At 36.9% G+C, this 26,703-nt stretch overlaps 1 protein-coding gene across 5 annotated transcripts in view; it reads right to left on the minus strand.

The window, feature by feature from the left end:
- slc12a5b (solute carrier family 12 member 5b) overlaps positions 1 to 26,703 on the minus strand; it is a 114,787-nt gene that overhangs the window by 15,448 nt on the left and 72,636 nt on the right. Inside the window, exons 7-23 of one of the 5 annotated variants that reach the window (XR_015497345.1) lie at positions 26,080 to 26,327; positions 24,980 to 25,191; positions 22,293 to 22,460; positions 21,799 to 21,897; positions 21,081 to 21,138; positions 20,651 to 20,825; positions 20,445 to 20,563; positions 13,993 to 14,091; positions 13,475 to 13,594; positions 11,848 to 11,952; positions 11,573 to 11,741; positions 11,275 to 11,470; positions 7,017 to 7,186; positions 4,377 to 4,508; positions 4,184 to 4,291; positions 1,915 to 2,040; positions 1,345 to 1,548 (exon numbers count right to left, since the gene is read on the minus strand). Coding sequence is in view for 1 of the 5 variants with exons in the window: in NM_001302243.1 (NP_001289172.1) it covers positions 1,361 to 1,548; positions 1,915 to 2,040; positions 4,184 to 4,291; positions 4,377 to 4,508; positions 7,017 to 7,186; positions 11,275 to 11,470; positions 11,573 to 11,741; positions 11,848 to 11,952; positions 13,475 to 13,594; positions 13,993 to 14,091; positions 20,445 to 20,563; positions 20,651 to 20,825; positions 21,081 to 21,138; positions 21,799 to 21,897; positions 22,293 to 22,460; positions 24,980 to 25,191; positions 26,080 to 26,327 (2,492 nt within the window). In the remaining 4 variants the exon portion in view is untranslated. 5 annotated transcript variants of the gene reach the window in all.

Here is a 26,703-nt window from a genome sequence, read left to right on the forward strand (position 1 = left end):
TTAGGCATGTACACAATGGTCAAGCTGATCTGCTGCAGTTCAAACCGAGCATCAGAATGGGGAAGAAAGGTGATTTAAGTGACTTTGAACCTGGCATGGTTGTTGGTGCCAGACAGACTGGTCTGGTGCTGATCTACTGGAATTTTCATGCACAACCACCTCTAGGGTTTACAGAGAATGGTCGGAAAAAGGAAAAAAAATATCCAGTGAGCGACAGTTCTGTGGGCGTGAATGCCTTGTTGATTCCAGAGCTCAGAGGAGAATGGCCAGATCTCTGAATGTACAACCCCTTGAACCTTGAGGCAGATGGGCTACAGCAGCAGAAGACCACACTGGGTGCCATTCCTGTCAGCTAAGAACAGGAAACTGAGGCAACAATGCGAACAGGCTCACCAAAATTGGATGATAGAAGATTGAAAAAAACGTTGCCTGGTCTGAAAAGTCTCAATTTCTGCTGCAACCGTCAGATGGTAGGGTCAGGATTTGGTATCAACAACATGAAAGCATGGATCCATCTTGCCTTGTATTAATGGTTAAGGCTGCTGGTGGTCTAATGGTGTGGGGGATACCTTCTTGGCACACTTTGGGCCCATTAGTACCAGTTGAGCATCATGTCAATGCCATAGCCTACCTGAGTATTGTGCTGACCATGTCCATCTCTTTGCTACCACAGTGTAGTCATCTTCTGATGGCTACTTCCAGCGGGATAATGCGCCATGATCCCAGACTGGTTTCTTAAACATGACAATGAGTTCACTGTACTCAGATGGCCTCCACAGTCACCAGATCTCAATCCAATAGAACATCTTTGGGATGTGGTGAAATCGGAGATTCATCTCAAAGATGTGCAGCTGACAAATCTGCAGCAACTGCGTGATGCTATCATGTCAATATGGATCAAAATCTCTGAGGAATATTTCCAGTACCTTGTTGAATCTCTGCCACAAAGGATTAAGGCAGTTCTGAAGGCAAAAGGAGGTCTAACCCGATACTAGTAAGGTGTACCAAATAAAATGGCCGGTGAGTGTATATATTTAAAAAGCACATTTTGCAGCTGACTTTAATGCAAGATGTTGAAATAATTATGGGAAAGAGAACTTTAAAATAGTCATAAAGTAATTTAAAATAATCAATATTCATCTAAATCAAATAATATACTAATGTTTTACAGTAATTTAGTAGTTTTAGAGGAGCTGCCAGAATAAGAAAAGCAGCAAGTATAAAAAAGAGGAAATTTAAATTTATTATACATTCTGAAGTCTAAGATCTGTGTATCCTTGTGTTCATATCACCTATTTTAACCCATTTGTTTACCTGAAAGAATACATGCTAACTAGACTCCACTATTATCTTGACTCACGGTTTCATGTTGAACATGTCCTTTATGTTTTCAGGATTGGCCACTGCTGGGTTATTGGCCTTCTCCGTATCGTCCGTCCAGGTCATCTGAATCTCCTCTCCAGGGCTCATAGTCGCTGGTGTGGGAGCAGTAGGGGAGGTGGGGCTAGTGGGCGTGGGGGTGGCATTTTTTCCCTGAATGAGCTGAACCTGTCGAGGATGGGAGACACGGACAGACTAAGAGAAAGGTAAAAAGAATGAGAGGGTGGAAAAGGTTGACAAAAAAATAATAATGAGAAATGGTGCTTTTCTGGTTAAAAAAAAAAAGAGGGGGAGAAAATTGCACTGCCAGGGATGTTAACAGAGGACACTGATTTTCTAACAGATAATGACTGCGAGAAGAGAGTGAATGGCTAAAATAGAAAGTGATAAAGAGATGCTATCTTCATGGCTGACAGGTCCATGCTATCATCTAATCGGCCAGAAGGGCACGATTAGCTCAAATGGAGAACAAGCACAAAGTCACTCACTTCAAGGATAATTGTATAGAGAAAAAAGCAGAGAGACAGCAGGTACCTCCTCTTCAGGCTTTTCTTCACCACTTCCTGCCACCGACTCCTCAGCGATACTCCTCTGGGGGTGCAGGTTTGATGGGTTCTTACGCCTAATAGAGCCACGGGACACATCTGTGATGCTCTGAATCTGAAGACGACAACATCAGTGTTGATTTAAAATGAAAGGCTTTACTCACTCCCCCATCCATTACTCATCTAGGGATTTTTAAAATCTTTTGAATCTTTTAAAGTCTTTTGCTTTTTGATTTTTTTAAACTTCCTTTACATTCCAGTAGTGATGCTTAAAGTAAATTATCTAAATGTACTTTTTATGTGTTTTTGTATTCAGAGTAGGGCATAGGACTAAAAAAAATGTTCGTCCATTAAAAATGTTCAGGCCGAACATCACAATAGAAAGACTGAACGGTCTGTCAACAAATGTACATTTGTATATCTGCACCTGTTCATGTGCAGTGTGCCAACCTGGTGCTGACAGACAGATGGCAGACAACCTGAACTTTTTTCTATACAAAACTGGCATCAAGTGGCCTTAAAGAAAAACTTTGAAAGGGTTTCTGTAAAAAAAAAAAAAAAGAAATTCTGAATCAAAACTGCTCTAAAGCTGAACAATATTGGAGTTGCTTTTGCACGCTAAATGCAACTACAAGATTCAATTGGTCTAAACGATGACACTGTTTTTACAGAATTTCTCTTAGACAGGTATGAAGGTTTTAACATATTTTTTAGTCAATCAAAGCTATTAGGTTATGTTAGGTTACTTTATTTAAACTCTTTATAGGGTTGGAGTGAATGCCTTTTCACTGCCTTTTCACAAATTTGACCTAATTTTCTTTTTTGTGCAACTCTGTTAAAAATTAGATTTTTTGTTTTTACTGTAATACATTCATTATAAAATGTAAAAAAATACTGTATTAGTCAATATAAAGCAATGTTTTCTAGTTATTTTTTTCTAAAATGTTATTAAACAAATAAGGAAATTACCAATGGCAACTATATTTACCTATGGCCCACGGCCCACTATATTTAACACAATTTTTTTAGGTTAGGTTAGGGTTATTTTATTTATACCCAAAAGTAGATTTGGTTTGACTTTGTTTTGATCAAACACTGAAGCAGATCCCGTTTGACTTTGAACATGTTGCGAAGACGCTGTGCTCTGAAGTGTGAGGGAAAGTTTGTATTACTTTCCCTACCCAAAGATGAGGCTGTGAAGAGTCAGTGATTGAAGTTTATTTTTGCAAAAATACCTCAGCATTGTAGCCCCAGCCTTGTGCTGTGTTCCCGTTATTTTTCTGATGAGTGCTTCAGCAATCTACATGCTTACAATGGGGTATTTGTCAGCCGTTTGTTAAACGACGGATGAGAAAAGACTATTGATGCATGGGACTTTGTCAGAGCTTGACAGGAACTTTACAGTACACAATTCAAGGATCAGTTCCTTCCTCCTTTGAACAAGTGAAAGTAACTTAAGTGTGATAAAAATGGTTGCCCACTTGTTTTCTCTATCTTGCAAAATGTGTATTTAATTGTGTTTTGTTACTTTGTAACCGCTCCACGTGGCTTGAACTGTATCTGATTAACTCTTTATATTCTTATATTGCGTCTAAAACCACATTGAAAATGCAACACTTGTCACTTTGTTTACTGATTAAAATGCAATTTTGAGCTTGTGATCCACTGCCGTTTGTCGGTTCTGTGGCCACCATCAGCTTTTTCTACAGCAGTCAAGTTTCAAAATAGTTCAGCTTTTGCCAGTGAGGTTTAATACTGAATGTGTGTCATTGTTAAGAATAGAGCAACATGCTGGTGTTTAACTGCGTTGCTTTAATGCACACCTGCATTGGGCTCACACATACACTTTGCACTCTGACTACTTCAATATTGTTGATAAGCATTTATCTCTGTCTCACGCTAAATGCAGTTGACCAATCGCAATTTGGTCATTGGACCAATCAGTGCAGATTAGCATCATGCTATGTAGGGGTTTGGGAACAAATGAATCACTGAACAAATCATATGGCTTGGAGTCGCTTGCATGTATATCAGCCTGTTGTTGCAGACCCCAAAACCAAAATATGACCTTTTTTAATGCATAATAGGGGCTCTTTACTTGTAAAAAAACCCCAAAAAAACATATAAATATATTCTATTCTATTCTATTCTATTAAAACAATTTTTACATTATTTCTGTAATAGGCAAACTTTTAACATTTATCACATAGTTAATATTCTGTTCTGGGTTTTTATTAAATCTTAATGAGCGTCAGTACCTCTCTCTCCCGCTCATTCTTGGTTAGATGCATCTCCTTGAGGATTTGCGATCGCTGCTCCATCATCAGGGTCTTTTCGTAGGTGTAAGCTGAGATGTCATTGTCAAGCTTGAAGCAAATGAAATTACAGGTTGTAACAACCGCTGGCAGGATCTATTGGTGCGTGTTAAAACATTGTCAGCTTGTTTCTCACCATTTCAACCACTTCAACTGCAGCATCAAGACGCAGGTGATAAAGGAACGTCATCAGGTCTTTCTTCATCTGAATGCTGTTGTCATCCATCTGAGCCACAGTGAAGATACGCATCTTGCACTTCCTCCAAACCTACAGAAAAAAAGCACAGTCAGCGGTTTGGATTTCATTCAGACATGAGCTGAATGCAGTTACAGTTTCAATTACTGCCTTAAGTTAAACATTTTACACAAGCAGCAACCTAATACTCAATCACTCAATTCACATAAATAAAGTTTATTAGATCAATGAAATTAGCAAATTTGTGGTTCTTCCGATTAGCATGTTGCTTGGCTAATGGCCCTTTGTGAACCTTACTATTTTAGCAATACATTTCAGTATTAAATAAAAAAATAGTGTTAAACTAAATTATTTTATACTATCTTTAATATATATTATATTATATTATATTATATTATATTATATTATATTATATTATATTATATTATATTATATTATATTATATTATATTATATTATGTTATATAGTATTGACATATATATTTTTAATATAAATTATTCATACTAAGTATGTTTATTTTCAAAAATAGAAATAATGTATTAAAATGTTTCATAACACACATTACTGTGAACAGATAAAAAATAAAACAATACATATAGGAGCATTATCATTTTGTAATAATCTCACAGAACTCATAACGTCAATATTAAAAATAGTAATAAAAAATCTTTTATTATACTTTTATTTACTTTTTATGCTATATTTATTTAGCAAGAATGCATTTGATTACTCTCAAATATTTTATTTTCACTGTTTTCATTTATTCATTAATTTTCCCTCGGCTTAGTCTCTTTATTTATCAGGCATCATCACAGCGGAATGAACCACGTTACTGTTTTCAACATGATGAAATCAACAGCATGTGACACTGGAAGAATGGGCAATCATTTAATGAGATCAATATCAACTCAAATATAAAAATTTACTCAGCATTTACTTACACTCTTTACCTTTATAAATTGCATTCTTTTGTTTAACAAAAAACAAACATATATATATATTTCAAAAAGATATAACAAGATATTTCTGGAGAATATTTGAAAACATTTTTAAAACACTTTTTAAGAAGTCTACATGATGACATCAAAAAATGTGGCGTTTTTTCAGTTATTTGCCAGAGTTTGAGATCAAACTAGAACATTCATTAATATTGAACAAGTGGATCAATGCTTGGAGTATGGATGGAAATTATGCATCACATTTAATGAAAGTAATAGACAAATAGCAGTTTAAAATCTGACAGGAAAAACAATCAGTCAGTGGCTACAGTGCATTGCGATACCTGTAATACTTTATTGGCTGTTTCAAATGTCATTAGCTGATCTGAAAAAGCTCATATTGTTAATTACAAACTTTGACATAGTTAATCAGTAGGAGACAAACATGTTAAATAATTCAGTCTCCTGGTCAAAAACTCCCATTTTTTTTGTAAGACATCGTGTTTTATTTTGTGTTTTGAAGAGTGCAATTTCAAAAGGCATGATTTATAGAAACTAGAAATTTTTGTATTTTTCAGAAATTGTGATTTTACATTGACCATTGAAGATTTTAACTGCAAAAATGTTGACAAAAATGCAGCACTAAGACAGCACTATTTTCCAACTCATTATCTGCATTCAATGGTTTTTACAGTCATTAAAGAGAAAGTCTTAAAGACAGGACTTTCAGGACTGTACAAATTGTATACTGAAATCAAAGAGAAACGCATGGCTTATGAATAAAATTATACAAAGTAGATTTTTTTATGAATACCTCCTCATGTACAATAGAGGTAAATGAGTTGGCAGAGAAGCTGACTTAAACTTGCTCTGAGAAATGCTGTTGCTGTCAAAGATTGTTTACTTCACTAAATCAGTTTAATGGTGAAGGGATTGATCCAATATGCCCATTGAAGGTTTTCAAAAAATAAAATAAAAAAATAAAAAAATGTAATGCTCCCATGTAAAAGTATTGTTGTAGTATTTTCAAAATACAGGATTTAATTTGATATATTTGTGGCTGCTGCTGTGGCTACTGTATGGTGGCAGTATTTCATTGTAATATATATATATATATATATATATATATATATATATATATATATATATATATATATATATATATATATATATATATATATATATATATATATATATATATATGAAGTATTTTTGCCCATCCCTGGGAACAACTAATATTATGTAGGTTGTTTTTAGAAATATTTTTAGTAAATCTTGCTTTGGAGATTTGAGTGATAACACTCAAATGATAACAACTTCCATTTTTTACCCTTAAAAGGTTTATTGGCCATTAAAAATATATCTTAATAAATAGAAAAAATAATTAAACTTTTTTTTAATATAAAATATTAACGTTTAATATACATTTACTTAACTTTGATAGTGTAATAATAACAATGGAACAATTTAGTTTTTCCATAAAAAAAGATAAAAAATAAGAATAAAAAAAACAGATCAATGGTTTCTGTCCAGTAGCAAGTTACAGTTATTTAAGGTCATTAATAAAACATTTCTGCCCAAAAAGTTTTGATCACTTTTTGATCACTACAAAATTAATGTATTTTTAGGAATGTTCACACACCTTATGCTGGCGGAGAAGAAAGGGAAGGAGCATGAGCATGCCTCCATCGTGGACAATCCACCACACGTCAATGTGGCCCTCGGTGAAACGCTCTCCATTTGATGGATATGCAGAAATGTTCTTCGGGACCAGTAAGGCCATGTGACCTGCTGTGGTCTCCCTAACAACCTCTGTGGAAAGAAAAAAAGAAAACATGCTAATATTATCAAATACAATGAAGGATTTGGGAGCATAAGCTAACTGTGATTGAGATTCAATTTAAAAATTCAGGCTTGCTACGCTTGTTTGTAGGACTATACAATTTGAAAATTTTATTGAATTGAATTGAATTGAATTGTATCAATCAATCAATCAATCAATCAATCAATCAATCAATCAATCAATCAATCAATCGATGCTATTATTATACTATTAATAAAAAAACAAAATAGTACAAAATATTAAATCAATACTGTAAGAATTGAAATATTACAAATATTCTGATATCTTTGACAATTCAAAACATGAGCTGAAAACAGAGACTGGTGACTTCACAACCCACCAGGGAGGAATGCGGGAAAAACCAGTTCCTGCTGCATTTGCATCTGACTATGCTGAGACTCAGCTTCATCCCCCAACTCACGCATATGGTCATTTCAATGTTTGAATGTTTTAGATTAACCAAACTGACTTTAATTATCATGTTTGATATCATTTGAAATGTCTCAGTGCGATTGGTACAATGGTCTCATTCTCTCAGAAATAGACATAATCAGAACAATAAATATATAACTTCAGGCATCTTTTGAACCACTGAGAGGGGTGTGCCACTAAGTGTGAATGCCTTTTGTTCACACCCCCTTCCTTGAGGGAATTCTTGGATTACTTAAGGCAAGGTTTGAGAAAAACTCAGGGCGATTCTGCCTAACCAGATCAGCCCATAACATGGGGTCTGCCCCATGTTATGTATATTTCAAAGTCAGGAATGCATCTTTTTCATCTTGGATTTATCTTTGATAATTTGATGTTTTGTATTGATCATTTATGAATTGACTGATTGAATTGGCATAATACATTTACCTGACTAATAAATTGTAATGTTTGACCATATTTTGCTCACTCTGTAATTATTAATTCAAGTAGATTACGCTGTATCCTTGTTTCCGCACGTCTTGCGTCAGGTCAGTAGACGGACTAAAATCCAATTGAGATGGAGCATTGGCACACTAATTGTGTTTTAGGGATCCGGCTGACTCTTGGTATTGATTCATGTGTACTTAGGTGGAAAGGGCGATAACTTCCGTCTAGGTCAACAAGGTGTTGCACGACTAACCTAGATTGGGTACCCGACCTTTGTTTGAAGGTAATATTATTCTAAATTAAGTTCATATGGGAAACCATGGGCTTGGTGAAAACCAAAGTTACTATAGAGTCCAGTAGTCGGGTACATTTATATTAATGCCCTAACCTCTAATTAGAAATGATGATTGTCTTAACTCAAAGGTGTACATCTAAGCGGGACTAACTAAAGTATTTTAGAACGAGCGCGCTGGTAGCGGCCATCTAAAGTATTAGTCAATTTACCTCTGTTTAATATACAAGACTGACTGGAGTGTGACCGTGAGGGACGCCTTCGGCCGAGGCGATCTCTCTGAGCGACATGAGCACCCGAATGAACGGATGTAATAGTTACTAGTGAAGACAAACGGTTCAAACATTTATCTAAATTACATATTGATATAATCTTCTTAATGTTTTATAATTGGAGTCAGATAAAACGAGGATAAATATATTAATATTCTAAACCACCTCATACTAAAATTGGAGTCAGATATGAGTTAAGTTTAATATAAATCAACATTGTGCACTGGAAAGACCGAACATGCAGTGAACCTTCATCCACCATTGGATACCGTCATTGGACCAACTGGCTGGACCCTACAAAATAATACAAAATATAAATGTAAAGAAAAAAGTATTTAAAGGTTCCATAGAGAGAAATTATGAATATGAAAAGAGCTGAATAATAAGAATTCAGTCCATAGAAATGACATATTGTGGGCAGCAAACACCATTGTTTCCTTGTTCTCATGTAAATCTGATGAGTTTAAAATACTGATGAAAAACAGGTCAATCAGTGCAAGTCACCAACTGTTATGTTGTACATTGGAGTATTACTATGCAAAATATTTCCTTATTTTTAAATGAATTAAATCCCTAAGGGACTCTTATTATGAAAACAGGAGAGGCAAGAAGAGTAACATGCAGCGATGTGTTTCGTCTCTTACAGCTGGTTAAAATAAAAAGAGCAGAATATACAGATTACAAGTTTATTTAGTGCAACCCTGAAGATGCATAATCTACATTTAAAAGTATCTTATGTTAGTTTAACATGTACATTGTGGAATTTGCCCCTGGCAAATTGCCCCTGGCATTGTGGTACCCCCTGGTTAACACACATTTCCAATCAGCTAATCTCATAGCAGCAACTCAATGCATTTAGTGCTACTCCTTTCAGCTAAGAACAGGGAACAGGAGGCTACAATTTGCACAGGCTCACTAAAATTGGACAATAGAATATTAGAAAAATGTTGCCTGGTGGTCTGAGGAGTCTTCAGGCTGGTTCAGGCTGGTGGTGGTGTTGTAGTGGTGTGAGGAAAATTGTCTTGGCACACTTTGGGCCCGTTAGTATTTAAGCATCATGTCAATGCCACAGCCAACCTGAGTATTGTTGCTGACCATATCCATCCCTTTATGACCATGTCATAAACCACAAATCATTTCAGATTGATTTCTCACACATGAAAATGAGTGCACTGTACTTAAATGGCCTCCACATACACCAGAACTCAATCCAATAGAGCACCTTTGGGATGTGGTGAAATGGAAGATCTGCATTATGGATGTGCAGCTGACAAATCTGCAGCAACTATGTGTTGCTATCATGTCAATATGGACAAATCTCTGAGGAATATTTCCAGTACCTTGTTAAATCTATGCCACAAAGGATTAAGGCAGTTCTATAGCCAAAATGTGTTCCAACCCAGTACTAGGAAGGTGTACCTAATAAAATGGCCGGTGAGTGTACAGTATGTGTGTAATGAGGCAACAAACACATTAACTATTGAATGTAATTGTTAAAGGCAGTTGTGCCCAAACTCGCTCATGCAGGGCTGCTGTCCTGCATAGTTTACCTCAAACTTGCTTCAACACACCTACTAGAATTTTCTAGTATACCTAGAATGAGCCTGATTAGTTCAAGTGTGTTTTATTGCGGTTGAAACTAAAATATGTAGGGCACTGGCCCTCCAGGATGGAGTTTTGACACCCCCAGTTAAATGCATGTTTATGGATCATATCATATCACTTAGCTCTTACTGTGATTGCTCTTGAGCAAAAAGACCCCAACAAATTTCAAAACACATCTGTCTTTTCATATATTGTAAAGCTTTAAAACTGTTGAGTATTAAAAATAACTAAATTTCAAAAATAATAAAAATAAAAACTCTGAATGCATCTCCATTTGTCCATTTTGTTGTGCATTATTATAATTTAGTCTATATTTTATTCATATTATTCAACTCAGGATAAGTAATGGAGGAACAGACTTAGTTCCTAAAGTGAACTTCTTCTTTGCTTCATTTGAAATGATTGACATTTGACAAGGAATCCACTCAGTTTGTTCAAATATTTATTGACTATTTATTGACAAATGAGAGTAATTTAGGAGTAATTCCTGGTTTTAAAGGAGCATATAAAAAGTTTCTGGAGATTTTACCAAAAATTCACATACCTACTAAGTAAATATCAGAGAACAGTTTAACACATTTAATCAATGCACTATATGGTACCTTTAAGAAAGGAAACAATACAATTGTTTTCTGGCTTGGAACATCTTGAGAGTGAGTGAATGGTAAGTACAAAAACATGTTTGTGGTAAACTATCCCTTTAAAGCTATTGTTAACAATTGTTTTTTTAATATTTATAAAAAGTATTATGGAATAAATACATTCATTTACCAAGAAAACTAACTTGGTAACTAACTAAAAACTTCAACAGACAAAAGTAGATAGGTTTGGAACAAGCTGAAGATGAATATAAATGGTGACACAATAAAAATTTTAGGGGTTAACTGTTCCTTTTATATATTTATATATGATGATATCTTTGTAGCCTTTGATTCCTTATCAGGAATGTCATGAAAGAAAATGTAAAAAGTCATTAAGCAGATACCAAAGACTGTCACCATATGTAGTGCAGTGTACATTGTTGTCTTACCAATAAAGTTCCTGCAACGATGGTGCTCCTCAGCCTGTTTCCAGTTCTTGGGAAAGCTGACCAGAACAGTATTGTGGCGAAGCCCACCCAGACCACCAGCTTGAATTAGGTGTGAGGTGGCATCCCGCAGGTTAGAAGAGATCACCACTTGACTGAATCCCTTCACCTTCTCAACCTCCATCAGCTTCCTTAGGGACTGAAAAATATGGAGGTCAAAAAGGTTATTAGTTTAATTTTAATGATGGACTATTGCCTCATGTTAAAGTTTGGGTGCACAGATTAAATTCTGCGTGCGTACCTGGTCTGCTTTCTGAGTCTTTGGCTGGTTGTTTAAGTAGGTGCCTTCTATACACGCTCCTACAATGGTCAAACCTTTGCCTGCTTTCAGCTGACTGGTCAGGGACAGCAGTCGAGGCTGCTCCACGTTCTGCTCCCCATCCAAAGTTGTGAGCACCAAAATCTGGGGCCTGCAAGATAAAAATATTTCAAACATGTAAAATACATACTCAGTATTTTGGATGACAATATTTGGATGATTTTATGAGAACAGTGCATTACTGATATGCCACTGACCTCCAGTTTTTAGTGTGAGGAGGACCTTCCTCCAACCTCATCAGAGCAAAACGAGCAGCGCTCAAAGAGATACCACGGATTCCATCACCCCATTCTTTCTCTGCTCTACAAGGTGAGAACACACAAGCATCCAATTGAAGTCTTTTTCAGTTTTTTAAAACTTACAGTTCTTACTCCCAGGGCCATTTATATTGAAGTTGATATTTAGCTGCACCATGTTAGTGTTTTGTGACATCAAATTTTTGCGAGATCGCTCATAAGTCTAATGCTCAAACTTCAACCTGGAGGACCAGGACATACACACATACCCTACGGACAATTTCGCTTACCTATAATTCATCTATAGCGCATGTATTTGGATTGTGGGGGAAACTGGAGCAACAGGAGGAAACCCATGCAAACATGAGGAGAACACTCTTGCTGTGAGGAGACAGTGCCATCCATTTAACCTGAATTTTGCATGGCAGTTTATTGTAATAAGTAATTATATACTACATCGTGAGAACATACAACCATAATCAGTGTAGTCCTTTTCAAATGGAGGTGGGACTTTGTCATAGGAATTAAATGTTGCATTGCAGTTTATTGATTGATTGGTATAAATATTTAGGGTGTACTCACACAAGGCACAGTAGTCTTGAACTGTGCTCAGTCGCGATTTTCCCACATCTTGCACTCACACTTTATTTTACCTTCCAAGCCTAATCACACTTACAACACTGATGATGCGACTGTTCAGGTTAACAGGAAGAGAAGTGCTCTCTCTCAGTACATTGGCAATTGCTTTAAATATATTGTTTTGAATTGTTCTAAGTAGTGTGTGATGTGGTGACATACTGTGAAATCTTTTGATGAACAGATCTAACACTTTTGATGTTCTTTAAGTTTTAAACTCATCAAAGTCATCGTGCAGCACGTATTTGAAGGTTTCCGAAAGGTGGCAGCTGTTGTGCAGCGAGGGGTTTGTATCTTTAATAAACTATAACAGCTCGCTTTCATTGGAAAATAAGAATGATTAATAAATCCACATCATCCCTTAAAAGTGATGTCAGGTCTTCAGTTTTGCGTTCAGGCATGCTTTGCACTCAAAATACAAGCGTACCATGGCTAAGCACAATTGAACTGCGCTCTGGCACACATCTTCCAACCAGGACAAGGCTGGCCAATCTAACTGCGACTGGGCCTGATTCGGAGCACTCACACTTGTCAAACGAACCGGGAAACACTCCCGGTTCTTATAGCCTTGTGTGAGTACACTATCAATAAAAAAACTTTTGATAAACTTTCTTAATTTGAATTAATGGTTTGATTTCATTGGTTTTAAAACAGCGTTTTAGAATGAAAACGATCCTCATCCACACAAGCATTTCACCCAGCGTTTCTGAATAGCTCTGCGTCTACATCACAATGCTGAAAATGCACATCACGTGACCACACACACACACACACACACACACACACACACACACACACACACACACACACACACACACACACACACACTCTGGCAAAAAACAAACAAAACAAAAAGACAATAATGCCTTTAGAGTAAGATTGATCTAGGTTTTGTGGTTTTTCATTTTTGTTCTCTGTTGCTTTCCCTGGAGGCTCATTTAGATTTGCTTACCCGCAGAATTCAATGTATTTGTAGATGCAGCCGGCGATTACCATGGCAACAATAGCATAGTACCAGGAGCACAGGAACATCAGGGTAAGACACAAGCTCATGCCCAACAGTGACAAAGCCCTGGGGAAAGATCACAAACACTCATTTGACCAGTTAGCAATTGCTCACATGACTGTGCTGTCAGATATGTGTATACAATCATAATAATTAACCACCACAGGTTGATATATATATAGTCTCCTTTATTTGCAGTGATGTCTTTAAGCCTTATTTTAATGTTAAAGGTACAACACAAGTCTAAACCAGGGATCACAAATCTCAGTCCTAGAAGGTTGGTGTCCCTGCAAAGTTTAATTCCAACTTGCCTCATCACACCTGTGTGGAGGTTTCAAGAATAGGTACCTAATAAGAGCTAAAGTTTTAACCCAAACCTCTTAACATTTTGTAAACAAACATGCTATCTGTTAATGTCACAAACCTAAGGGAGCATGTATGTGTTTGTTTGTGTAATGATGTACCAATGGTAAAACTTAAAGCGTGGTCTCCAGTTTGGGGTTCTGAGGAGAGTTTGCAGTGCACAGGCCAGGTTTACGAACATGTAACACATGAGAAAGAACCTGTGGAGAGAAAAAAAAAGTGTCAACATTATGAGCTTAGAACCTTAAAATGAAAACTCAGATGAAATTATATTTCAGTCAGTGTCCCTGGAACTGCACACTGCACAACTCCAATTTCAAAAAAGTTTAGACATTTTGTAAATGTAAAGTGCAATCAAATGAAGAATATGTGACTATTTTATTATCTTAAAGACCTTTATTTAATTTACAGAAGTACAAAAAAAATATTTTTTTTTCATTGACCAAATCAGTTGTATTCTGTAAATACACTCAAAAAAGTTGGGCATGTTTATCACAGTGTCATATCAACATTCCTTTTAATAATACAACAAATCAATTTACTTATGATGCTTTTTTTGTCTTTGGACGGTGGAAGAAAACCAGGGGAACCTGGGGAAAACCCACGCAAGCATGGGGAGAACATGCAAACTCCGCACAGAAACGCTGACTGGCCCGGAGAGGGGTCGAACCAATGGCATTCTTGCTGTGAGGCAACAGTGCTAACCACTGGTTTGCCGTGCTGCCCTATCAGGAGAAGGGAAGGAGTAAAAAAGAGGATTCTTCAAGACGAGGATGACTGAAGTGGAAAACCTCTTGGTTACGCATGTACTGTAATCCTAGTTCATTGAAGCTCATGGTTAAGGGTTGTGGTCACAGAGAACACCTGTTTTCTGCTTCAGTAAATGAGGGTTACATGAATAACCGAGATGTTCCCTTTCAGAAGATTAAGGGTCCCTATGGAAAGTGTCACAACCATTAAACAAGTTATGCATTTAAAGCGAAGATGTCAAGCATGCAGCATGACCATACAAGCACCTCCAAAGGTGTAACCATTCAAGGTCCCCTTGGCCCAAAGAACAAAATTTGAGAATTGAATACTAAAGAGAAAGTCATAACAAGTTTACCTAGTTAAGTTCTAAGGTTAGGGACTTCATGATAAATATGGCAGCACATTGGGAATTTGTTCCAGTCCTGAAGTGGAAACACTGCAGAGACCACAGTCTATATGAAACTGGAGATGCTGTGGCAAGAAATGCATAGGACTGATACTATCCATCAAGCACCACATATGAACCAAGGTGTCGATCACACTGAATGAGCTTTTTAGTTCTCAAAACAGTAGGTGTACTTCACTGCCTTTTTGTTGCCTTTAAAAAAAAAGAGCATTTTATGTTTGGTTAGGTTTCCACTGTATCAACATCTTGATGTTGGAATGCATGAGGCAGAGTCTGCGCAGAGTTTACTGTTTATTTCAGGCGCACAGAGCACTTCCTCAAAAATTTAAGACGCAGCATGCATTACAGTGTGATTGCTGCATAAATTTGCAAAGAATTCTGTCAGGGGTATAGTGGTCAGGGGTTTAAGGGTTTGAATATGAACAAATGCCTTTATTAAAGTTGCCAGCTTGGAAGCTGGGGACTGAAGCCATGTATTTACACTATTGGCTACTTGTGTGATGACATCACTGCATTTGAAATCTCTCTGAAAGTGCTCAAGGGAGCAATTAAAAGCCTCGTCAATCAGCTAATCTATCAGCATATTGATCGTGCATATATCTGCACAGTTCAGCTGATAGATGTGTCTTTAATATGCCCCTGTGTCTGTGTAAGAGCAGGGTGAAGCCAGTTCATTGATGACCATCCTGACCAATCACAGGCATTTCTGTTGAGCTCTTGACCACAACAGGTATTCAGCTCATGACTTACTTTATATTGGCTGCAGCTTGTCACTACATCTGACCTCATGTGGGGTTGAGTCAGCCGGCTTTTGCTGAATATTTAGCATGCTACAGTATATATCGTTTTTTCATCTGTGAGGTGTTGGCCACAAATCAGCAATCCTCTTTCATGTGTCATTCAGTAGTTCACACAAAAAATGCTGAGTGCCAAGCACCCACAGTTTTCCCCGATCACAGCCTGATCTGTTGTTGAGCTGCTTAACTTGCAAATCGGACTCAAATAAATAAATAGTGCGAACTTGACATTAGGTAAAGTTCAACATTATACATAAGTACAGTTAAACATATGAAGATGGCGGCACCCTGTTCAGATGGGGCTGCACTGGCTCATGACAGTTTTGATAGATTTGACATCTTTCACCTAGTACACGGACTAGTATACAGACTAAAACAGACAACACCCTCGGTAGGCTTAGTGTAGGATTGCGATCAGCTACTTGATTTACGATAATCCAGTGATGGCTTAACTCGCAGATCCCTGATGTGTCTGTTAGCATTGAGGAGAAAACTACAATCTGTGCTGAAAGGAGCTGCGCTCTAAGCGGCAAAGTCAGAGGAGGACTTTGTGCATTTTTTAATAATAATGATTGGAGTAACAAAGCTATGATGGTCTCAAGCTAGTGCTCTCCGGATATTGAGTTGCTGACTGTAAAATGCAGACCATCCAACTTATCCAGGGAGCATACTGCAATCATAATCACCAATGTACAGTATATGTGCCTCCAAGCGCTAACACAAATGAGGCTGTGAGTGTTCTGTACCGGTATATGAACAAGCTGCAATATGCTCATACTGAGGACATACTGATGTTGCTGGGGATTTTAACAAGGCTAACATGTAATTAGTTCTCCCACACTTTCATCAGCATGTGAATTTTTCCAACAGGGGAGAAACACACTACATAAATTCTACTCCAACGTCAAGAATATGTGCAAAGTAGCCCCTCGCCTTCATCTCGGCTCTTTAGACCTTCTATCTGTGATGCTAATTCCTGCATTCAAGGCCCTGTTGAAAATCAGTAATTTAGGCAGGTGAGGCAGTGGACTGTGGATGCTATGAAGGCTGTCATCACAAGCAAAAATTGGCTGTTTGCTCCAATCAATTGATCTGCCAATGCAGGTACACTGCATCTTAGCCTGTACTAAAGATATCTATTGTCACAACAGCATGTCTGGGCACTTACTTTATTGGCACTCCAGCCCATAGAAAAGCAAGGTCTGACCAGAGGTAGAATGTACAGTGACACAAGAGTAACGTGCAGTTGATGTAAGCCGCTGTGCTATATCTTTCCCAGGACTTGGTTGTGCAGCCAATTCTGAAGTGGTTTCCTATGTAGCAATATGAGAAGCATGATTTCAGCTGCAGAAGCAATATGCCCCAGTTGGACTGCTTTTTCCCTCCTGAATCATTTCAGGCAGGAGAGCACTGTCTTGGCTCATTATGTGGAGATGAATTTCTGCAGAGGAACTGGTGAAAGTTGGCTGCAGAGCTACGGGTGAGGAAGCAGCATGTTGCTCACCAACTGTGTTACACCCAGAGGTTAAACATATCACGGAGGACCTTGCAGGTTTACAAGAATGATGTGTGGACATATACAGTACAACCCAATTTTGGCCCCCATGTAACATGTCGACCTTGCTGTCTAGTTGCATAGGCACAGTTATTTTTCTTCAATTCATCTGTATATCAATAGCGCTTTTACAACGTAGATTGTGTTAAAGCAGACTAACATACTGTAGAAGTTCTAGTAAATTGCAATTAAAACTGTATCAGTCCAGTTTTCAGAGTTAAAGTTCAGTTTAGTTAAGTTCAGTGTGGTATAATCGTCATTTCTGAAAGTCCAAACACTAAAGAGCAAATCCATCGATGTGTAGTTCCACAAATGTCAGATCAAGCAAGCCAGTGGCAACAGTGGCGACAAACAAAACTTCACCATTTGACGAAAGTGAAAGAAAAAAAAACCTTGAGAGGAACCAGGCTCAGTTGAGCACTCTGGCCAAACTTTCTGTGCAGAGCTGCAGTCTATAAGCACCGGAGACTGAAGAAATGCTAGACGTCCATCATGGAGAAACTGCTAGGGTGTGTGAGTCGGTCACCTGCGAAATGCAGGCTGGCACTTCTGAATCAATTCGGATACTCGTCTGTCATTGGGTCTTTTAGGAATCAGTTTCATGCTCTCCACTCCTCCATGACACAATCCTCCACAGCTTCTGCTCAGGATATGCCTGGTCTATGATTATGGAGACCTCGGGTACACCCAAGGGGTGAATCACAGGTGAGGCCCCAATGGAGCATGACAGCTCACCATCCATTGCAGTGATAAATCTGTTTCTTTGAGCCATTAAATAAGTGTGAGGGCACACTGTGTGGTGGGCCAGTTCTCTTATCCGAAGCTTGGACGGGATTCACTGTGAAGGAGTGGGAGGTCCACATGGACTAACCTGGCAAATCTACTCCCACTGTAAACCTTTGTTAAGACTGTATTCAGTGACAAACGTTTTCAGAAATACTCCTGAGCCCATGTGTCTATATTTAACACCAAAGCATAACACCTGTATATAGTGCAAAGTGTTGGATAAAAGAGATTTTGCTGGATTTCCTGAATCTTTTCACATGTTTATATATTATATTTGGTGAAAGATCTAAATCTATTATTTCATATAAAAGAAAGAAATGTATCTAAAGTAATATAGAAAGAATTTTTGATAATTCTGTAATTACTTTTGGTACAAAATGATAGACCCTTCCACATCTTTGCTTGATTTCAATGCATTGTGTTTGGTGTTTTATTCATTCATTCATTTTCTAGTCAGCTTCGTCCCTTTATCAATCCGGGGTCGCCACAGCGGAATGAACCGCCAACTTATTCAGCAAGTTTTTACGCAGCGGATGCCCTTCCAGCCACAACCCATCTCTGGGAAACATCCACACACACATTCACGCACAAACTCATACACTATGGACAATTAAGGCCTACCCAATTCACCTGTACCACATGTCTTTGGACTGTGGGGGAAACCGGAGCACCCGGAGGAAACCCACACGAAGGGAGAACATACAAACTCCTGTAACGGTTGCCGTATATTGGTGGAATTTTTGCGTCCCGTTCTCTCTCTCTTTTTCTATCTCCCTCTCTTTCTCTCTCCCCATCTCTACCTGTCATATCCTTTAGGTCCGCCTTCGCGGAATCTGATTGGTCAGGAGACCAGTCACTCATCATTGGGTGACGTGGCGCTGTCACATATAAAGACGCTAGGGAGAGCGGATGACAGCGCGCTTTTCCTTTGATCCCGTTTTTGTGTATTTTTGCCGACATGATTTTGTTATTCGTTAATTTTGCTTAACTTTCGTTTGTATAAAATTATTTAGTATATTTTCTGCCCATTTTTGAACGAGATTGTGATTTCTGTACATTTATATTCGATTGTTTGTTTGTTACTTTGGCACAACTCTTACCTGCTCAAATCCAAAACAGATTATTGAGAGTTGACTTTGTCCTCAGAGTAAGGCGGACAGGGAAGATGTCGTACGACTTCCATCTTACATACACGTAGTCAATCCATTGTTTAAAACACCAGGTAAGTAAGTGAATGCCACTTATGTATTTGTTTTGTTTTTAGTTCAGAATAGGTAAGTTTACGGCGCTCGGCGCTGAAGCTTTTTCTTTCCTTTTTCTTTTCATGTTCTAGTGAGGTAAGGGTTTCGCTTATGAGTTAGAATTGTTTTGTTATATTTATTTCTTTGATTTGGCTTCACTGGCGTCCCCTTACTCTTGAGTTGACCTAATTTTGTTTGATACTTTGTTTAATTTGTTACTTTATTATTGTAAATATTTTTCTGAGTGTATATATATTTGGGCATTATTCTGATTTCACTTTTTGTACATTAAATCACTTTTGTTGGCAGTTTTGTTGATTGTGTCTTTTGTTTTCACCCATCATCATGTAAAGGTACCACACCTTTTAAATGTTATTACTTTTACATACTTTTACATACTTTTACACAGAAACGCCAACTGAGCCGAGGTTCGAACCAGCGACCCAGCGACCTTCTTGCTGTGAGGCGACAGCACTACCTACAGCACCACTGCCTCGCCAGTGTTTATTGATCTTGATTAATTATAATGAACTTCAGCACGCTTCATGAATGGCCAGCTGCGCACAAAGACCACTGGACAATTTCAGAGTTTTTGTTAAATAATAATAAAAAAGTTTGTGTTTATCAAAAAAAATTCTATCATTTATATCTTGAATATTAATGAATTGAATATATGTGAAAAATACAATGCCAGAGCAAAACCAAAAAGCACCACGCATGGAGAAGTGTTCACTTTTTTAACACTGTCCATTGGAAAACCTTGGCACTACAGATAATAAAGATGAATGTACTGTTTAGGGAATACAAAGTGCAGAATGAATGGTATTTCTTTGTGCTATGCAAGTACCAAAAAAAAAAAAAGTTTAGGAATTATTGAAGAACAGGTTTAGAAAAGAACCTATTCAGCACAGTAAATAAGTTTTATTACAGCAATAGTGAGTTTAAACAGTTTATGGCTGTTTCTCTGGGAATCATAAAGAATGAGGTGTGCTATGTGCTTTTGGGAAGACTTGCTTACATGGACAGAATAGGTGCGACTGCATCCAGGGAGGCAATGAGGATGCCACTTTCACAGATGCAGGCTGTCAGAAGGAGAGCCCATGTAGGTTCACCGTTAGCTTTGCCATGACCAAACACCTGTAAAACAAAGATGTACAGCTTAGTACAATGCAGCATCGAAGCATCAACAGAGAGATAATCAGAGAGGCAAAAATATACATGTACCCTGAGGAAAGGAATGATGCCATCTCGGGCAATAGCTTGAAGGAGGCGGGGTGCTCCTGTCAAACTTTGAAGCCCGGCCCCACAGGTGGAGAAGAAGGAGCCAAACACAATGACCCAGGGTGAGGGCCATGCCAGCGTGCCAATAACCAGGTTACCACTGACACCTTCTCCAAATCTATGTGTTTAGAAGAGTATTGTTACTAATTATCTCTCTGGGATAATTGATTGTGATCAATCAAACACAACATTCTAATGTATATTGATACCAGAAAACAACTAATTAAACTAAAAAATACAGGCTCAGCTGGATACTACGAATCAACTTGACCATAAGTTATTATATGTTCACACATATCCTAATAAAAATGATGACAAATTGAATTTTTTTTTTCTAAAAATACAGTAACACTACATAGGACTACATACTCACTTGTCCCTCAAAACAACTCCATCCACACAAGCTCCAAACAGAATTACACTAGACATGTCTGAGGGAGCAAACACTTAGGAGAATAACACAAAACATCAAGAAGTCATTCACATTTCTTCAGCTATTGTTCCACACACTGTAAAATCCAACCGTCAACTTTATCAAATAAAATGAGAATAGTTAACTAAAAATTTACTGAGAGGTATTCTACTCCTTTAAAAACAGTTTTGAACTCAGTTTTGAAGGTAAGGAATTAATTAACAACTCATTACTTTACCTTAAATGGAGTAAGTTCATAGTACTCATATAGATTATTTTTTTTTTAAAATCAAATGGTTTGTAGCAATCGGTTTCCTAAGATGGTTTGAGTTGCCTTAACTTAGTGGGTTTTACAGTACTCAGCTGGTTTGAGTTCTCTTCATTTATTGGGTTTTACTGTGCTCAAATTGCTTTGTTGACTCAAATGGATAAAGTTCACAATACTCATTACGATTAGTTTTTGAACTTAAATAGGTTGTTGCAATCGGTTTCTTCAAATGGTTTGAGTTATCTTAATTTTTTGGGTTTTAAATAGTCATCTTCTCATTTTATCAGTTTATATATATAATTAGACGGTATTTGTACATTCCATTAGCAGTTTTGCACTGAGTGGAAGTTAATGGTAATTTATTAAAGCAGTTTATTTCATATTTATAAGTTATTTATAAGTAAAGGATACAGATGATGGAGGTGGTTGTGATGGCCAAGATGGTACCAACAGGGATGGACTTCTGAGCATCCTGCAGGTCACCAGAACGGTTGGAACCTGCCATGATACCTATGGCACACATTAAATATTTTGGGTTACATCCTGTTTTAAGGCAGTAAATAATTAAGTGAATAAAACAGTTAAGAAACACATTTATATGAGTAAATACTGTATCTTTTTAATGTATACTACAAAAAAAAAATTTGGTTAGATCTAAACTTTTTATGGATAATTGTTTTTTCAATAGTGTTTTAAATAATCCATAAAATGTTTAGATCTAACCAAACCAAACTTTTACTGTAACCAAACAGTTTCTGTAATTTAATAACTTATCATAACAAATTTCATTAAATTTTTTCATTCACTAACTCACTTTTCTTTGGCCTATTCTCTTCTTATCAAGGGTCGCCATAACATTGAACCACCAATTTCGTTGAAATATTATTAATTATCATTATACTGACCTGTGACAGAGGGGAAGTAGATTCCAACCAGCAGGGTGAAGAAACTGGTGATATCAGCCAACACATATCGGTTACTGTTGGTTACTGGGAGTTCAGGGTCCTGTACTGCCTGTAGACCTCTCTTTTCTAAGACAGAATTTTTCTCCATATAGCCACTGAAAAGGTTTTCTGAAGACAAAATGATTTAGAAAATACAATAAGTTTTTTTTTTTTTTTACATTAGAGCTGGTCATCAAGTTAATTTAATTTTAATGATGGTTAAGTTCAGAGTGTATTTAATATAAAAAATACTGGTAAAATAAAATTCAGACTGAAAAATATTGTTGTCAATTTGTAGATTTTTTATTGTACAAAACGTATGTATAAAAGATCAAAAATATTGTTAAAAAGTATTAATTCAGTGATATTGTGAAATATTGTTACAGTTTAAAATACTTTTTAAATAAGTTTTAAAAGCTTAAGAGCATCTATATTACCCCTATTTACTATAATGTTGTCACCTTAGAATTATAAGGTTCTATCTGACATTTTTCTCAAAATTGAGTTATTGACATATTCTTATTGAATGAAAGCTTATTTACATTATGGAATGTTTTTTACATTGTTTACATTTAAGGACTTTTTATTTAAAAAAACGATCGTTATACACACTGTTTGCTATATGGAATGCAAAAACTTTGAGATCATTATCTCAAAATCATTCAGAAGGGGTTTTAGGGGTTGTGTTGCTTCTCATGAAAATTAGTTTAGATTTCCCTCCCAATTTAATGAGGGGTGGAGCTAAGAGCTCCCTTGCTTTGTGTATGGCAACAGACAGGCAGACTGAAAGAAGCAACATGGGTGAGAGGACCAGCATTCAGCCATACATGTACGACTCAGACACAGACCAAGCAGAGACTACTGTTGAGGATCAATATTCCTAATGTGCCACAATGTGTCAGAGTGGTAGTTACAAAATCATTTGTGTCTTTGTATAGTTTTACAGCAGCTAACGATGCATGCGTCATCCATTTAGGGATGTAATGAGTAACCGGCTTTACTATTAACTGCGCTATAATTCGTCACTGTTAATTAATTGTAAAGGCTTCTCAACAACGCGCTCACACTTTCCAGCCACACATAGTTGAGATGACTGGGAGCTTCTGTGACCGCGGGAAATGCAAATGGCTGAAGTTTAAGGTAGACACAATGAAAAGTACACAGGTTTGCAAACCCACCTAAAGTTACAAACAATGGCGCTGATGGGATCGATCATGTGGTAAATGTTGATCCGCCAGCTGAGATCAATTGAACTAGATGTAAAATCTCTGTTGCTCATTTATAGGAATGCAATGAAGGCTCTTGTGTTGAGCCTAATGAGCCTTACATTAAAAAATAGAACAAGGGTGTGTGATGTCGCTTTGACTCACACGCTGAAAATGCCAGATGTGAAACAACAAATTGAGGATATGGTTATGCGCGCCTGTCAATCAATATTGGTGGCCGGGGGACAGCACTCCTACGTCAAGTTTGGTCGGTCTCAAAACCGCTCTAATTGGTCCACCGGTTTTATGTCGTTAAATTTAAAAAAGAACTGGGTGTGTTTATATCACTCCAATATGACAGTCTATACACTATATCTACACATGTCTGTCCAAACACCTTGAAAAGTAGATTTTTCAGCATCAAGAAAAGCTGTTCTTTGCAGCTTTTATTCATCATAAATCATCATGCATTATGGTTTTCACAACATTAATAATAGCAGATGGTTCAAACCAGCATATTAGAAAGATTTCTAAAAAGTACAAAAGATATTTTAAAGAGTGCTGGTTGATTGATCAAATTGACTTCCATAGTAGGAAAAACATACTATGGAAGTCAATGGGTACCATTGTAACGTGAAGTGGACGCTGCAGGATCCTGCTTTATTAGCAGAATGATCAGGCAAGCAACAGTCAACACAGAAGCAAACAAATGTATACAGGCAATCTAAAGTCATAGTCAAATGAAAAGGCAGATGGTCAAAAGGCAGGCAGCAGACAGGAATAAACAAACAAAAATTGGGGGTCTAAAACACAGCAGGACAAAACAAGGGAAAATGCGTTGTAAATGTTCACTAAACAGTTTACAAGACTCTGCAACAATGTGTTTGTGCTGGTTTTATAGTCCATGTAATCGCATCATGAGCGACTTCAGCTAAGACTGTGTGTGTGTGTGTGTGTGTGTGTGTGTGTGTGTGTGTGTTTGTGTGTGTGTTTGTGTGTTTTATCAACGGAACTAGGAGCTTGTGTGTGTAAGCGGTGCATGACTGGATCTTTTTGTCAATGAAATGGCAGATTTGTAGCCCTTTAGCGATCTGCATACGCTAGATCCCTGGTGATCATAACAACCATCAACCAGCATTCATTAAAATATATTCTTTTGTGTTTTGAACAAGTGAAGGATGACCAAATGTTAACAGATATAAAATTTACCTGAGAACTATCCTTTACATTTTTTACTAAAATTTTTAGTCACATTTTTTTCCAGAAATCATTCTAGTTTGCTGGTTTGAAACATTTGCTATTATCAATGTTGTGGAAACCAAGAAGCATGGTGATTTATGATGAATAATAGCTCCAAAAAACATTTCTTTAAAACATATATTACATTGTTAATCATTTGAAATAGTAAAACATCAAATTAACAATGTCTATAGACTTTCTAACCTGCCAGGATGCCACTGGTGACTCCAGGGATTCCCTGGATCTGACTGATATTGTTGTTAACAAAGTACTCATCACAGGTGGCGTTCAGGAACTCAGAGTCACAGAAGGATCTCCAAAGCTTGGTAGTGATGGTGGCATTCCCCCGCTCTATGGTCTTGGCACAAATGTCATACGCCTTTGACACAAGAGTTCGGTTCCCAAGCACACACACCCTAAATAGGATAAAGTCTTATGGTCACTTACATTCAGTACAGGAAAATATGTAACAGATTAGTCACTTGGAGAACACTTATTCGCATTAACTTTTGCTTTAATTTGTTGTTACTGCTTATTAATAATCATTAAGACATTTGTTGAGGTGGTTATGATTAGTAAGGGATATGATTAAAAACAAAATTCAAATTGTGCCATTGATCTCTCACTCCACAACTTGTTTCAGAACATTTAAGTTTCTTTCTTCTGTTGAAAACAATGTATATCATTAAAAATAGCTGAAAACAGACACTGACTTAGAATATTTTTCAAAATACTTTTTTTTTTCTGTGCAACTAGAAATACAAAGAAACTTCCAAAGATCTGGAACCATTTCAGGGTCAGAAAACAATAAATGCACCTTTGCCTGAGAGCTACAACTTTTCAGAATATAGTCAAACAGAGTAATTTAATATTAAAATGTACTAAAGTACCAAATAAACAGCCAAAATGCTGGTAAAATAAGCAATTAGTTAAACGTAAGTACACTGTACTAACAGCAAAAATATTGCACCAACACAAATCGATTAAAAGTTAAATTAACAAATGAAAGTGGATTGAACATAACATAAATATGTTACACCCAAAAATCATAAGAATGGTGTGGTTTCAGCTGTTTTTTAAATAAGTGGTTTAAAAAAAAGAAAAATTATATATATATAAACCCCCTTTGAATTTTTTCTTTTTAAAATATTTACCAAAAGCAAGGAACTTACCAAATTAAGCCTTAAAATATTATTTACTGTCATCATGGTAAAGATAAAATAAATCAGTAATTAGAAATGAGTTATTAAAACTATTATGTATATATTATATTAAATTTATATAGATTGTATAAGTCTACTTACGGAAAGTCAGGTGGATCAAAAGAAGTCTTGATGACCCCCGCGTAGATAGCCAGGATGGAGAGAATGACGCAGGCGAGGAACACAAGAGCCAACTTGTTGACATACTTCACACCAACAAAGACGACTATAGCCATGAAGGTGAGAACGATGGTACCGTACACGCGCATGTTATTCAACAGCGCTGCCTCGGCTTCTGACCCCTCAAGACCCTCCATTTTAAATATGGCAGCTGATGGAACAATGTAGATCTACAAATAAAGAAGAGAAAAAAGTAAAATGAAACCACTTTTTCAGTTGAGAATGTAGTTGTTCAGATTGCAACTATGCAGTTTATCTATAAGGATAGTGCCTATTTTAAATATTTATCATTTCTGAGAGACAGCGCGTCATTGAGCTGACGGTTGATGTGAGTTACTATTTGGTTAGCCATCTGTTTGTTTTTGACGAGTCTCCTGTTTTCGTTACTGCAGACTAGTTCAGTAAAAAGAAAAAAAAAAGAGACATGCTTGGATGTGTTTAGCATTTTACCTTTTCACAAACAGTAATCTGGTAGTATTTGCACTGCTTTGGCTTTTTCGGTGTTAATTATTGTGATCTCCCGATTGCAACAAAGAAATACTGGGA

Source organism: Danio rerio, chromosome 8 (genome assembly GCF_052040795.2).
Source record: "Danio rerio strain M-AB ecotype USA chromosome 8, GRCz13ab, whole genome shotgun sequence".
Classification (NCBI taxonomy): Eukaryota; Metazoa; Chordata; class Actinopteri; order Cypriniformes; family Danionidae; genus Danio; species Danio rerio.